The 13,063-nt window shown below is 32.3% G+C and overlaps 1 protein-coding gene across 1 annotated transcript in view; it reads left to right on the top strand.

The window, feature by feature from the left end:
• Positions 1-1,607, top strand: part of LOC120413717 (serine-rich adhesin for platelets) — a 90,642-nt gene extending 89,035 nt beyond the window's left edge. The window contains exons 9-10 of the mRNA XM_039574640.2: positions 986-1,126; positions 1,182-1,607. Of these exons, the coding sequence (XP_039430574.1) occupies positions 986-1,126; positions 1,182-1,253 (213 nt within the window). The 3' untranslated portion in view covers positions 1,254-1,607. The remainder of the gene's footprint in view (positions 1-985; positions 1,127-1,181) is intronic.
• The last annotated feature ends 11,456 nt before the right edge of the window (positions 1,608-13,063 follow it).

Genomic DNA, 13,063 nt, shown 5'->3' with positions numbered 1-13,063 from the left:
TCGGGTTTTTTGAAATATTTTTTTTTCATTTGTAAACTTTTTGGATCTCAAATTTTAAATACTTAAATTTTTACATTGTGTTTTTACTTTAAATTTTGATATGGTTTCGAAATTTGAATGAAAATACAAAGCAAAGTTGTAAAAAGTTTTCTTGCTAGTACTAAAAATAAATTTAAAAAACACTGCAAGACAACAGAAGCTATCTTGAGCAAGATATCTTCAGCTCAATTACTGCAACATAACTTGTTTTACAGAACTTCAGCTCGATTTCTGCAAGATAAATTCTTGCAAGATAACTTCAGGTCAGTTTTTGTATAGTAATTTTCTGCAAGATAACTTCTGCTGATTTTATAGAATCAGGCCGCAAGATTAAATCAGCTTAGAGCAAAATAATTGATTGAATAGTTGTTGAAAAATTATGCAAAATTAATTGCATTACAAAAAATATCTTGCAATAAAACTTCAGTTGACCCTAAGACAAAAACTGAAGTTATCTTGAAATCTAGTTTTATGAAATCAGCAGAAGATATCTTGCAAGATAGAGATAGATATGTAAGGCAACTTGTTTTGTTTTTTTTATTATTGAAAATATTCGATCAACTATTTTGCCTAAAACTGAGGTTATCTTGCAGTCTAGTTCTCTGAAACCATCTGAAGTTATGATGCAAAATATGATTTTCGGTATGAAATCTTTTGAATTATTTTATTCAAAGCTATAGTCGTCATGCAAAAAGTTTATTCTTTAACTGAAAACTTGAACAGAAGATATCTGTCAGAAATTCTCCTTGCAGAAAGTTATCTGTTAAAAACTGACCTAAGGTTATCTTGCAAAAAATCGAGTCGATGTTTGATTGCGGATTTGATTCGATTTTCAGAACTTGCAAGATACCTTTAGAACAGTCTAAAATAAAAAAAAATATTTTTAAAATTCAAGAATACGCATTAAAAATATACACCAAATAAAAAAAAATAACCTCACTTCCAGATCTGCAGCCTGCTGCGCGGTGGCATCGCCGAGCGAGGTGGCGTCCGGGTGGGCCACCGGATCATCGAGATCAACAACCAGAGCGTGGTGGCCGTGCCCCACGAGAAGATCGTGAACCTACTGGCAACGTCCGTCGGGGAGGTATGATCGATGTGTGAGTTCTAAAGTTTTAGGTATTAATTAATGTTTGTTTCAGATTTTGATGAAAACCATGCCTACGTCCATGTTCCGTCTGCTAACCGGCCAGGAGAATCCGGTTTATATCTAAGAAAAGGATGATATCGAACAGTGCTATTGTTTTTCTGTTTTTCGTTTTCGGCATAACACATCTTCGCTGTAGTTCTTTATAACAAAAACAAGTAAAACCAAACAAAACTGACACTATTTAGCTATTATACACCAGAAGAAGAAGAAGAGACAACGCGACTCATCCTACTACTATCTCTCTCTCTCTTATACATACACTAAACTGTGAGAATCTATACTATACTATTTATCGTAAGCAAATGAACGTTTTGAGGAGCGTGCGCGATATTTCCTTAGAAGTGAATGTACGCGCGAAATAATTGAAAACGGAATTAAATCACGCCTTGGCCTTGCAGTTATTGTTGGTGGACGGAAATGAGAACTATTATCACAGACAGACAGACAGGCAGAACGATTTAGAGCAGAGGACAAATTGTGACACTAACCAAAGAAGCAACGTGAGAAAATGAGCGATCCTGAACCGCAACACTTGAAACACATACTGAACAAATGGAAATGGAAAATATGAAATATATTTTTTGAAATTGTTTAACTGGTAAGCTTACCTTAGCAAGAAAACAACGTGTATGCATTTGGCGAATTGTAAAAAGAAGATAGCATAAACACCTTCAAAAAAATGGCAACAGTTTGAAGTTCTTCAATCAAATGCACATCTGGTTAAAAGAAGAAGTAAAAAAAAAGAAATCATGTAAAATCATCTGTATTTATCTAGAAGCTAACGCATCATACGTATCACCGCGCCGAGAGAGCTTGCAAGTCATCGTTACTCAATAGAAACCTCCTCCCCCCTCGACACTCTTAGCAAACAGATTCCGTCGTTCTAGCTTAAAACACCTCAAGTTTCCCTCCTCCTCGTTCCTCCATAGTAGACAGAGTTTCTATTATATTTTTCTAAGCGATTTGTACCGTTCCCTCCTTCTTCAGAAATTACAAAAAGTAAAAAAAATCAATAGCTGGACAGAGCGTGTTGATTAGCGAGTAGTATTAAACAAAGAAAGAATAACTTTACGCCGTTACAAGGTTGAAACCGAACAGAATGATGCTTTTTTGATATATAGTTTATATATATGTACATGTAGATAGGTTTTGCTGAATCCGGAAAAGTAGAGATACAAAACACACAAAGAAAACAAAATCGGACCGTCCCAAAAATAAAAATGAGCATCCAAAATTATAGATCGTGCGCCATCTTTTCTTATTAGTACACAGTCAGTAGGAATCGAGCTAGAATCAAAACATAGTATTACCATTATTTTTGTATACACCAGCAGCGGGCTAAGCAGAAAAGTGTATTACATTTTGTATACAAAGCAGTAGCAGTAGCAGTTTCGGTGCAAACATATCAAAACACAACCTTCTAAGTTTCGCTTGCGCCAAGGAATGTTAATGGAACGTGCAAAAAAACGAAAGATTTTGTTGTCAAAGTAAGCAGTATCGGGCAGTTCATCTGTTGGTTATGAGTCCGGTGCTAGAAATGGTTCAAATTGCTATGAGTTCGTCCGACGACGTGCCTTCCGAGCACCTATGCTAAGGAAGGTTTTATCAAAAGAGACAGTACAGTTTGAACATTAACACAGTAATATTGTAAGTGTAAAGATCCATGCAAAATCTTGCTTCTTTAGACGACTTTTTGCCTTCCTCACTTTACTGAGGAAAGGCTATAAAACCACTCGAAAAACGAAATTCTTTATTTGACCTCCTAGCCCCACCTTCATGTATATATATCGACTCAGAATCAAATTTCGAGCAAGTGGGATGTTGATCAAAAAATTTGCACTGAGTTATCTCGGCACTGGCTGACCCGATTTGGACCGTTTTGGTCTCATTTGATCCGTCTTGGGATCGCATAAGTCGCTATTGAAAATGATAAAGTTTTGTTAAGTACTTGAAAAGTTATGCTAAAAAACGATCTTAACAAAAGTTCGGAAGATTGCAAAAAGGCTGGTTTTTGTAAGGAACCTAGTCATGTTATACTATTTTAGAAAGGTATTCGAAAGAACTTTCCAACGAGTTCAGTAGATTGAAGATCTGACAACCCTATCAAAAGTTATAAGCACTTAAGTGTTATTTATGAACTTTGTGGAGGCTGGATCTCAGATACATTACACTCTAAATAAGAGGAAGGCACCAACCCCCTAATAGTGGATTAAGTAACGTTTTTAGATGACTAATTGGATGACACTGAGAAAAACTATTTTTTCACAAATTTCAAAATCCAAGAGGCTATTTTCAGCAACCAGCAGTTCAATGAACTAAGTTTAAAGAGGAAAACTGTAGAAAATTTTCTCAGCTTTTACTTTTCCTTCGAAAAAGTTTACCTAAAAATGCCAATGAAAATTGTGAAGTCATTTTCAACTGCAAATTTGATTTTGCATCTAAAATTAAATTTTGAATGTTTATTTTAAGAAAATCATCATTTTTTAAGATTTTGCACCATCCTAAACTGTGGCGCAAAAAATGCCTTGTCACAATAAAAAATGTCTAAATTTAAAATATATGTTTTAACTGAAAGGTGAAAATTGTCGTGTAGCTTTTTTCCCTGAAAAGTAATTAGTACAGTACTTGTTCGGTAACTGGGCGTTGTTTAACTGGGCTGCTTTTTAACTGGGCGCTCGATAACTGGGCTGCAGCCCACTTTAAAAGCAGACAAACGTCAAAAACATAAACAAACCTAAATGACCGAGGGGTCCATGGATGCAAGAGAAATAATAAAAAAAAATTTTTCAGTATTTCTGAAAATTCAAGTAACAATTAAAGAAAGACACAAATTGAAGCAACTTTCAATTATTTTTATTTAAAATTTCAAATTCTTCAAATTTTTCTTGACTTGCTCGTGGATATCTAACAATGCATTTTTTTTACAAGTTTCTACATGCATGATGTCTTTAACTTTCTTAATTTGCAGCACTGGTGTCAACACGTCTTTTTTATTTTGCTTGGAATTTATCAACATTGGTATTTTTTTTAAGGAGAATATACATTTTTTTCAATTTCGCTTATTTTTGACAAATCTTAGAACTCTTGTTGGCAACAAGGCAAATCGGTTTATACCCATCGCACAGTGGGCGGAAACCCACCTCTAATCCCATTAAATTGAAGCCGCTGTTTTTTTCTTCTGAAAAATAGTTTTTCTTATGTAAAAAAATCTCAGGAATCGATTACCGCACAGAAAACCCACCGGAAATGACGGAAAAGGGTCCATTTTGCCCCATTTGTCCTAAAAATTGGATTTTTTTTTATTTTCACTCTACAAGTTAACCATATTAACATTTATAGGATATCTATATACATATTTTGATGTAAAATTAGCAGGAGAATCGAATGGTGACAATGTCGAACCATTTGGAGTAACCCATTTTGCCCTATGGTCCCTTTTTGGCGAATTTAGGTAGTTTTACTCCTTTTTATAGCATTTAGCGTAGGAATTCCGTAAAATTATTTCTACTATGCGTGCAAAATTGGCAGAAGAATCAAATAATGCTTATTCTGGATCATTCATAATAGCCCGTTTTACCCCATGGGCCATTTTTCCAATTTTCGCTAATTAAATTTATTTATAAGTGTTTTGCGTATAATGTTCATAAACTAATCACTGTTATTTGTACAAAATGACCATGAGAACTGAAAGACACTGTTTTGGAATTATTTGAAACTTCCTATTTTACCCCATGCCCCCTTTTCATAATATCTCATATAATTTGAATTGTTTTTCGAACAATTTGCAAAATATGGTGATAGATTAATTACTTTGTAACGCGTAAGATGACCAAGTGAATTAAACATTTATATTTTGGAATTGTTTGAAATAGCCCATTTTACCCTAATAGTCCTTTCATCATGCTAAGGCAATTTAGTTCTCTTTAGAAGCTATTTGCGTACAATACTTATTGAATAATGACAATTATCTGTGTTCTATGGACAGAAGAATTGAACAAAGGAATTTTGAGATTACTTTGAACTGTAAATGATCAGTGCATCCTGCTCGTTCCCAATGTAAACATCAACAGCCTGACCAGAATGAACAGTTTGAAATTGATTGATCTTGTTGAAAAAATAATAAATACAAAAATCTTAATTCATCAACTTCTTTTTAACATAAAATTAAGGTGTGATGGAATGAAAACTTGATTAATTGATCTTCATAACCTTAGTGGATCAACTCAAGCGATCTATTTATCAATCTTTAAAAATATATGTATTATAGCGATCACAGCAATTCAATCGATAAATTTTTAAGTGAATAAAAAATATATTTGGTTTTCTTAGAATTACTTAATTTTTTGCTCAATTACTTACCTTAATTTCATCGAAAAACTAAGGTGTAAATACAAAAGATTTTCAGTGAAATTTAATTATTTCAAACTGAAATAAACATAATTTAACCATATAAATAGATAATGCAATGTTATTTTTAATGGTTTTATTTGATTCTACTATTTTTTCGAAGAAATGATTGATAAATTATAGGACTTTCTTTTCAACAGAAATCATGTTACTAATTGATGGATTTTCCAAGAATTTGCAAATCCTTGTACAGGTATACTTTATGTGTCAATATCAAATAATCAAGCTGTTTGAATTTACAAAACAATCAATCGAAATAAAGAAATAATTAGATTTTTGAATTTAATTTAAATTAAAGTTACTTAAAGGTTATAGTTAAGTATCTATTTGAATTGATGAAATATACTCGCAAAAGATTACTTTAAAAGCATATTCTTTTTTTAAACAACCAATAAGATTTTATGTATTTAAAACAATTGTTTTTGCTTTCTTTACTGATTATTATTTCCATTCTTTCTTCTTGTTGACAACAATCCAATACATAATTTTGTTGTATTATTTTTCAGGTTTCTATCATTTTTATACGTTAATCTTTATTCATTAGTTAATTTCCATACATATTCATTTGAAAGTGTTGCCACTGTTGGTTACTATTGTTTAGTCATAACAAAACTATTGTTTCCTAATGTCTTCTCATCTTTACCTGCAACTTTGCCGAAGTATCAAGAAACATTATTTGTAAAGATTACTTCAAACAGCTATGAAGATTTATATGGACAAATTTATGATGCAAAATGGTTCTCTGAGATGAACGAGAATCATTGGCAAAGTTAACATGTAACAATAAGCCGGAAATTGTTTTATTATATTTGAAAATAATTTCGTTTAATTTTAAGTGAATAAATAAAATGTTGATAAACATATTATCTGCTCATCTGCTTTTAAATAATAATGCAGGAATACAAGAATTAATCAAATACTGATTTCCAAAAACTTGTCAGTAATTGTTTCTTATTATTTTGCATTTAATTATTTCAGTTGTCTTAGAAGGAAATATTTATGATTTTTTTTTGTTTCAAGCACTAAAAATAATGCCTTTTATAATCTGGTATACGGATTTGACAGCTTGAGAAACCAATATTAAAAAAATAATAATATATTTAAAATAATTAAGTTAGGAAATTTTGGGCTGAAAATTTATGCCAGATATGGAATAATTTTTGCTGGAGGACTTTTCTAATTTGCGAAAGTGTGGAGAGGTCAAACGTAACAAAGCAAATCTCTCATAAACTTTTTTTGCAAATAATTTTTAATTGAGCATATTAATTTGGCTTATTGAAGAAAATTCTTAAAATTTCAGTGTTCTGATCTGAAGTGCCTTCTATAAAATATTTTCTTTGTTATTTTATATACATTAAAAGCTGAGTATTTCATTATTGCTTTCGGATAAGACAGAAACTTAACATCAAAATAAGTTCTCTAATTTCAAATTATATGCTGTAAAATCTATTCTCCCTGATCAGACTGTAGTCCTGATTTGATTCAGGTGGTGGTAATGACTTACATGGTGATGAAAGAGAATTTAAAAAATATTTTAATTTCTAAACATATTTTATATTTAACATTGACATTATCGTTATCATTACAAAATCCATTAATTATTTATTTCGAAAAACTTCAAAATTTTACTGAAAATAGAAGTCTATTCGACTTTCCTGCAGTTTACATCATATTCAGCATGTTTGGTATCGATTAAACAATTTTTAGATTTTATTTTTTATATTTAGAAGACCAGTATCGCAATTTTTTTCTCGGACCAACAAAAATCGTCAATACAAAGATATTTTGAAAACTATGATTGCAAAACAACAGGGCAGGTATAAAATGCATTTTAAACACTTTTTTCATTCAAATGTCGAGGGACATACAATTAAAAAAATTGCGAAGGCCTTATTAATTTTTCAGCAAGATCAAACAGTTACAAACTGTTCATTCTGGTCAGGCTGTTGATGTTTACATTGGGAACGAGCAGGATGCACTGATCATTTACAGTTCAAAGTAATCTCAAAATTCCTTTGTTCAATTCTTCTGTCCATAGAACACAGATAATTGTCATTATTCAATAAGTATTGTACGCAAATAGCTTCTAAAGAGAACTAAATTGCCTTAGCATGATGAAAGGACTATTAGGGTAAAATGGGCTATTTCAAACAATTCCAAAATATAAATGTTTAATTCACTTGGTCATCTTATGCGTTACAAAGTAATTAATCTATCACCATATTTTGCAAATTGTTCGAAAAACAATTCAAATTATATGGGATATTTTGAAAAGGGGGCATGGGGTAAAATAGGAAGTTTCAAATAATTCCAAAACAGTGTCTTTCAGTTCTCATGGTCATTTTGTACAAATAACAGTGATTAGTTTATGAACATTATACGCAAAACACTTATAAATAAATTTAATTAGCGAAAATTGGAAAAATGGCCCATGGGGTAAAACGGGTTATTATGAATGATCCAGAATAAGCATTATTTGATTCTTCTGCCAATTTTGCACGCATTGTAGAAATAATTTTACGAAATTCCTACGCTAAATGCTATAAAAAGGAGTAAAACTACCTAAATTCGCCAAAAAGGGATCATAGGGCGAAATGGGTTACTCCAAATGGTTCGACATTGTCACCATTCGATTCTCCTGCTAATTTTACATCAAAATATGTATATAGATATCCTATAAATGTTAATATGGTTAACTTGTAGAGTGAAAATAAAAAAAAAATCCAATTTTTAGGACAAATGGGGCAAAATGGACCCTTTTCCGTCATTTCCGGTGGGTTTTCTGTGCGGTAATCGATTCCTGAGATTTTTTTACATAAGAAAAACTATTTTTCAGAAGAAAAAAACAGCGGCTTCAATTTAATGGGATTAGAGGTGGGTTTCCGCCCACTGTGCGATGGGTATAAACCGATTTGCCTTGTTGCCAACAAGAGTTCTAAGATTTGTCAAAAATAAGCGAAATTGAAAAAAATGTATATTCTCCTTAAAAAAAATACCAATGTTGATAAATTCCAAGCAAAATAAAAAAGACGTGTTGACACCAGTGCTGCAAATTAAGAAAGTTAAAGACATCATGTATGTAGAAACTTGTAAAAAAAATGCATTGTTAGATATCCACGAGCAAGTCAAGAAAATTGAAGATTTTTTTTCACTATGTTTTCTCTAAATTCGAGCAAAACAATTTAAATGTGAAAAATGTGAATTTGTTAACAAAAAATTAATCCTACTTAGTCGGTAGCTGTTTATAAAATAAATGAGCAGAATAGTTAGCTTATTGTAAATTTTGAACATTGCAAACAAACAATCATCATAAAATTTGGTTTCGACACTCATGCTGAAAATAAAGAAATTTAATTATTTCCAAAAATGTTTTACGGTGCTAAAATAATATCCCTGGAAATAATTTTATAAAAAAAACAATTTCACTTTTTTAACGATCTGTTGCCTCATTAAAATTCCCAATTTAAAATTCAAGAATAAGCGTTATTCAGTGAATTCTGAATCCTGTAAACTCGATTTTACAAGTTTTGTCAATGAAAATTTCAATTTTTGTCAATAATTTTGCTTGCCCCCTCATTTTTAGAGGGGAGGTTTTTTTTTATTAAATGGCCTTAACATGCTTACCTTGCAATGCGTAAATTTTTGGAAAATTCGAATTGTTTTATTCAGGAAATTGATTGGGAAATTTCATTAAGGCTCCTGAAATTAATAGAAGCAGTTGAAAATAAATTTAAAATTGTTTTATAACTTTTTTTTGTTTTTTTTTATAAAATTGTAAATCTTTGAGCATAAAAATAAATGTTTAACTACGGATCGCGAAAGAACATAACACGTAAGCAAAAATTAAATGTTTTCACGAAGTTTTATACATTTTGCAATTATTTAACAGACTACTGCCACTATGTTTTCGACATTTTGTGATAGTTCTAACTTATGAATTTTGAAAATTTAATCAGAAGTGAGGTTTTTGAAAATAAATATAAAAAAATTTGTCAAACTACCAAAAACTACTAATTATTTTCCCAACGCCATCTTGGATAGACTTCGGCTGATATTGCTCGGTCGCGATTTCTGGATTTTTTCAAAAAAACAACAGGAACGATGTTTGTCTTCACATGAGTGGAACTCACGCCAAGTATGAGCCCTTGACGACAAAGGGAAGTAAGTTAAAAAGAGAACTTTAAAGTCGAAAACATTTAAAAAAAATCATAACGTCATGATGATTTTTTGCCAGCTTCATTAATTTATAACTTCAAACTTCAAATTTCTCGAAATATTTTAAAAAAATTCTTCTAGCATAACCCTTTTTGAAAAAAATTATTATATCAATTCAATTTTCATCCAATTTGGTCAAGGTAAACAAAAATGCAGAACAAATTTCAATTTTGATCTTGGCCGGAAGAGGTAAATATCTTATTTTCAAATTATATACCAAAAAAATCGTTAAAATAGGTTGGGCGTCATCCATACCATCCATACTTTGTGGATGAAACCTTGTCAAAAGAATAGCGAAATTGTTGTTGCCCAACATATAAGCAAACAATATTCCTAGTTATGAATGCTTCAAAAATAAATATTAGCTGAATTCAACCTTGATATGAAATTTACAGTGGGTCTCGTGGCGCAGGGGTAGCGGCTTCGGCTGCCGATCCCGATAATGCTATGAGACGCGGGTTCGATTCCCGCCTTATCCACTGAGCTTCTATCGGATGGTGAAGTAAAACGTCGGTCCCGGTTTCTCCTGTCTCGTCAGAGGCGCTGGAGCAGAAATCCCACGTTAGAGGAAGGCCATGCCCCGGGGGGCGTAGTGCCAATAGTTTCGTTTCATGAAATTTACAGACAAGCTGATTAGTTCAATATGAACAGTAGATTGAGGTGAATAAAATCAAATCAGGTTCTGTAAATATTATTTTTTGTATAATTTCAAAATTCTTCAGCATGTACCTATTTCGGAAATTCCCGGGAAATTTACAAATTTCCCGGGAACCGGGAAATATTTTTTCCGGGTAATCTCGGGAATTTTTTTTCCCGGGACGTGAAATTGGACACTCTATTCAGAATGCAATAAAATATTTAAAAGGGACTTTTTGCTCAACCGACGGCGTGCCTGCCAAGCAACGATGCTGCGGGATGGAACAATTGTGGCAATTTGAAAATTTTAGCACTGATTCAAGTTCAGAAGATGAAATGCCCCCAAAAACCATGCTGTTTAATAACTTTCAGTTCAATAAACACTAGGAAAAGCTTGGATCCAAAGAAAGTACCTCATATGACAAGGTAAGAATAAACATTCCCCCCAAACAAGTGTAAGCATAATCAGATAATCACAAAAAAAAAAAAATCAACATCCAAAACTATAACTGTTATCCGTGCTTGCATCATCATCATCCTGCCGAAGCAGCTTGTTTACTTCCTTTTGTCGCGTAGATGTCAACCCCCATATAATAGATAGATACGTGTGTGTTTGTGCGCGCTTTATTTCACCCGTCCTTGCTACGCTCAAGGAACGTAACAAGAACAAAAACAAACAAAAAATATGTCTAAATGTCCTTTCACCCCCGCGCTCCCTAAGTGTACTCTACTTAAGAAATTAGAACTCTCACACGCATGTTCAAGCATGTTCGCGAAAGGATGAAACAAACCGTCGACGCTGAAACAATCGGAGCAAATGTGTTTGTGGGTAAGATTGAGCAAGTATGAACATTTTGTAATCGTGGGTATTAGAACAAAATGGTAACAGTTGAAATATTACTTTAAAAAAATAAGAAAAGAAGAAGAGAGGTGAAAAACATTCCCAATGAAAAAACCAGAACCCTTAACCTTAAAGAATGCACTTTTTATGCGCCACTCACCCGCCCGCCATAGGATCAAGAAGAAAAAAAAAACAAGAGAGGAAGAAAAGAAGAAGTAAACGAATGAAACACTGAAAATAAAAACTAGTCTTAACAAAAGTCATAGTATATTGAATATTCTGCTGAAAATTGAAAGGAAAAGGAAAAACAAAAAATCTTAGTCTGTTAAAATATGAAAAGAGCTCTGAAGAAGTGGATACAGAAATGAGCTGTTAAGACAAGAAAAGAATTAAATTGGCAATAACAGATCTGAGCAGAACTTTATTTCAGGCTATCAAAAAAACAAGATGACGCGCAACCGCTAGCTAAGAAAAGGAAGGATCGTCGAGATTTGTACAGATGTGTGAAGCTGGTCTAGCTAAAATTGTGGTAGAAAAAGGGAAAAAAATGTTTGAACGGCAGAAAGGAAAGGAAAACAAGCTTAACGCCCATTTATCTTGGAAGTAATCCATAAAGCGAATTAAATAATCTACTACCACAAACCAAGGAACGTTGATTAACAAAATAATAAGGAACTTTGAAGAAAAAGAATAAGCAGCAGCAGAAAAAAAAACAAGCAACACAACACTAATGTAATTATTGCTAAATAATCTATGAAATTATGGGAAATGTATATTTATTCCAACAACAAAAACAAATATATAAAATTTTGTGATGTAATATTCTCAAAAATCTGTCAGTGTGTTTTTTTTATTCTCTGTGAGAAAATGATCCCCTATGTCTCAGATTTTATTTTCGGACTTTTTGACTTTTTTTTTTATTACTTTTGCCTTTCTTACTAAAGAAAGGTATAGGTTTTACTTTAAGGCTGGACGTCATTTTCATCTTCGTTAATAAAACGATTCAGCATGAATATTAATCGGAAAAATCGCCAAAAAATCACACTGCATCGATTTTCGACACCCTATCGATTCATCTTGACAGAACTCGTCTATCTCGAACCCTCGAATTTTGAGAAAATATATTCCGTGGAGATCGAGTGATGTTCGTGTGTGGTAAAAGTTTGTCAAATTTTGTGTCGCGTCGTTCTCAGCTCCCCTGAATCCGATTTTGATTCTTCTGAATGCAGATGAAAGCTAGTGTGCTGAACATGGGCGAGTTGCCGCGCAAATTTCGAAATATCCATCTGTTTTCGGATGCGGCCAGACTTTTCAACAAAATACACAGTTTTCAAATGAAAATATGGTCAAAAATTTTCATTTTCATAACTTTTATTTATCTCAAAAATTGCATTTTTCGAGCTCTACAACCTCCCAAATTTTCATCCAGATTCATAATATGGTTCTGGAGTTAGAGCCGATTGATTAACCTACCATAAGAAAAAAAAATCCCTGAAAAAAGGTAAAAGCACACCTGGTGATCTTCACCAACATTTTTCTTTTTTTATTTTATCCGAAATTTCTTCCTACATTCATAGTACAGACCATGAGTGAGCATCTGAAACAAATTTGACATCGATCGGCAATTCCGATCAATATTTAGAACGATTTACTTTTTGCCTTTCTTACTAAAGAAAGGTATAGGTTTTACTTTATGGCTGGACGTCATTTTCATCTTCCTAAATAAGACGATACAGCATGAATTTTAATCGGAAAAATCGCCAAAAAATCACACT

This window comes from Culex pipiens, chromosome 1 (genome assembly GCF_016801865.2).
Source record: "Culex pipiens pallens isolate TS chromosome 1, TS_CPP_V2, whole genome shotgun sequence".
Taxonomy (NCBI): domain Eukaryota; kingdom Metazoa; phylum Arthropoda; class Insecta; order Diptera; family Culicidae; genus Culex; species Culex pipiens.
This window is presented reverse-complemented; position numbering and strand designations above follow the sequence as displayed.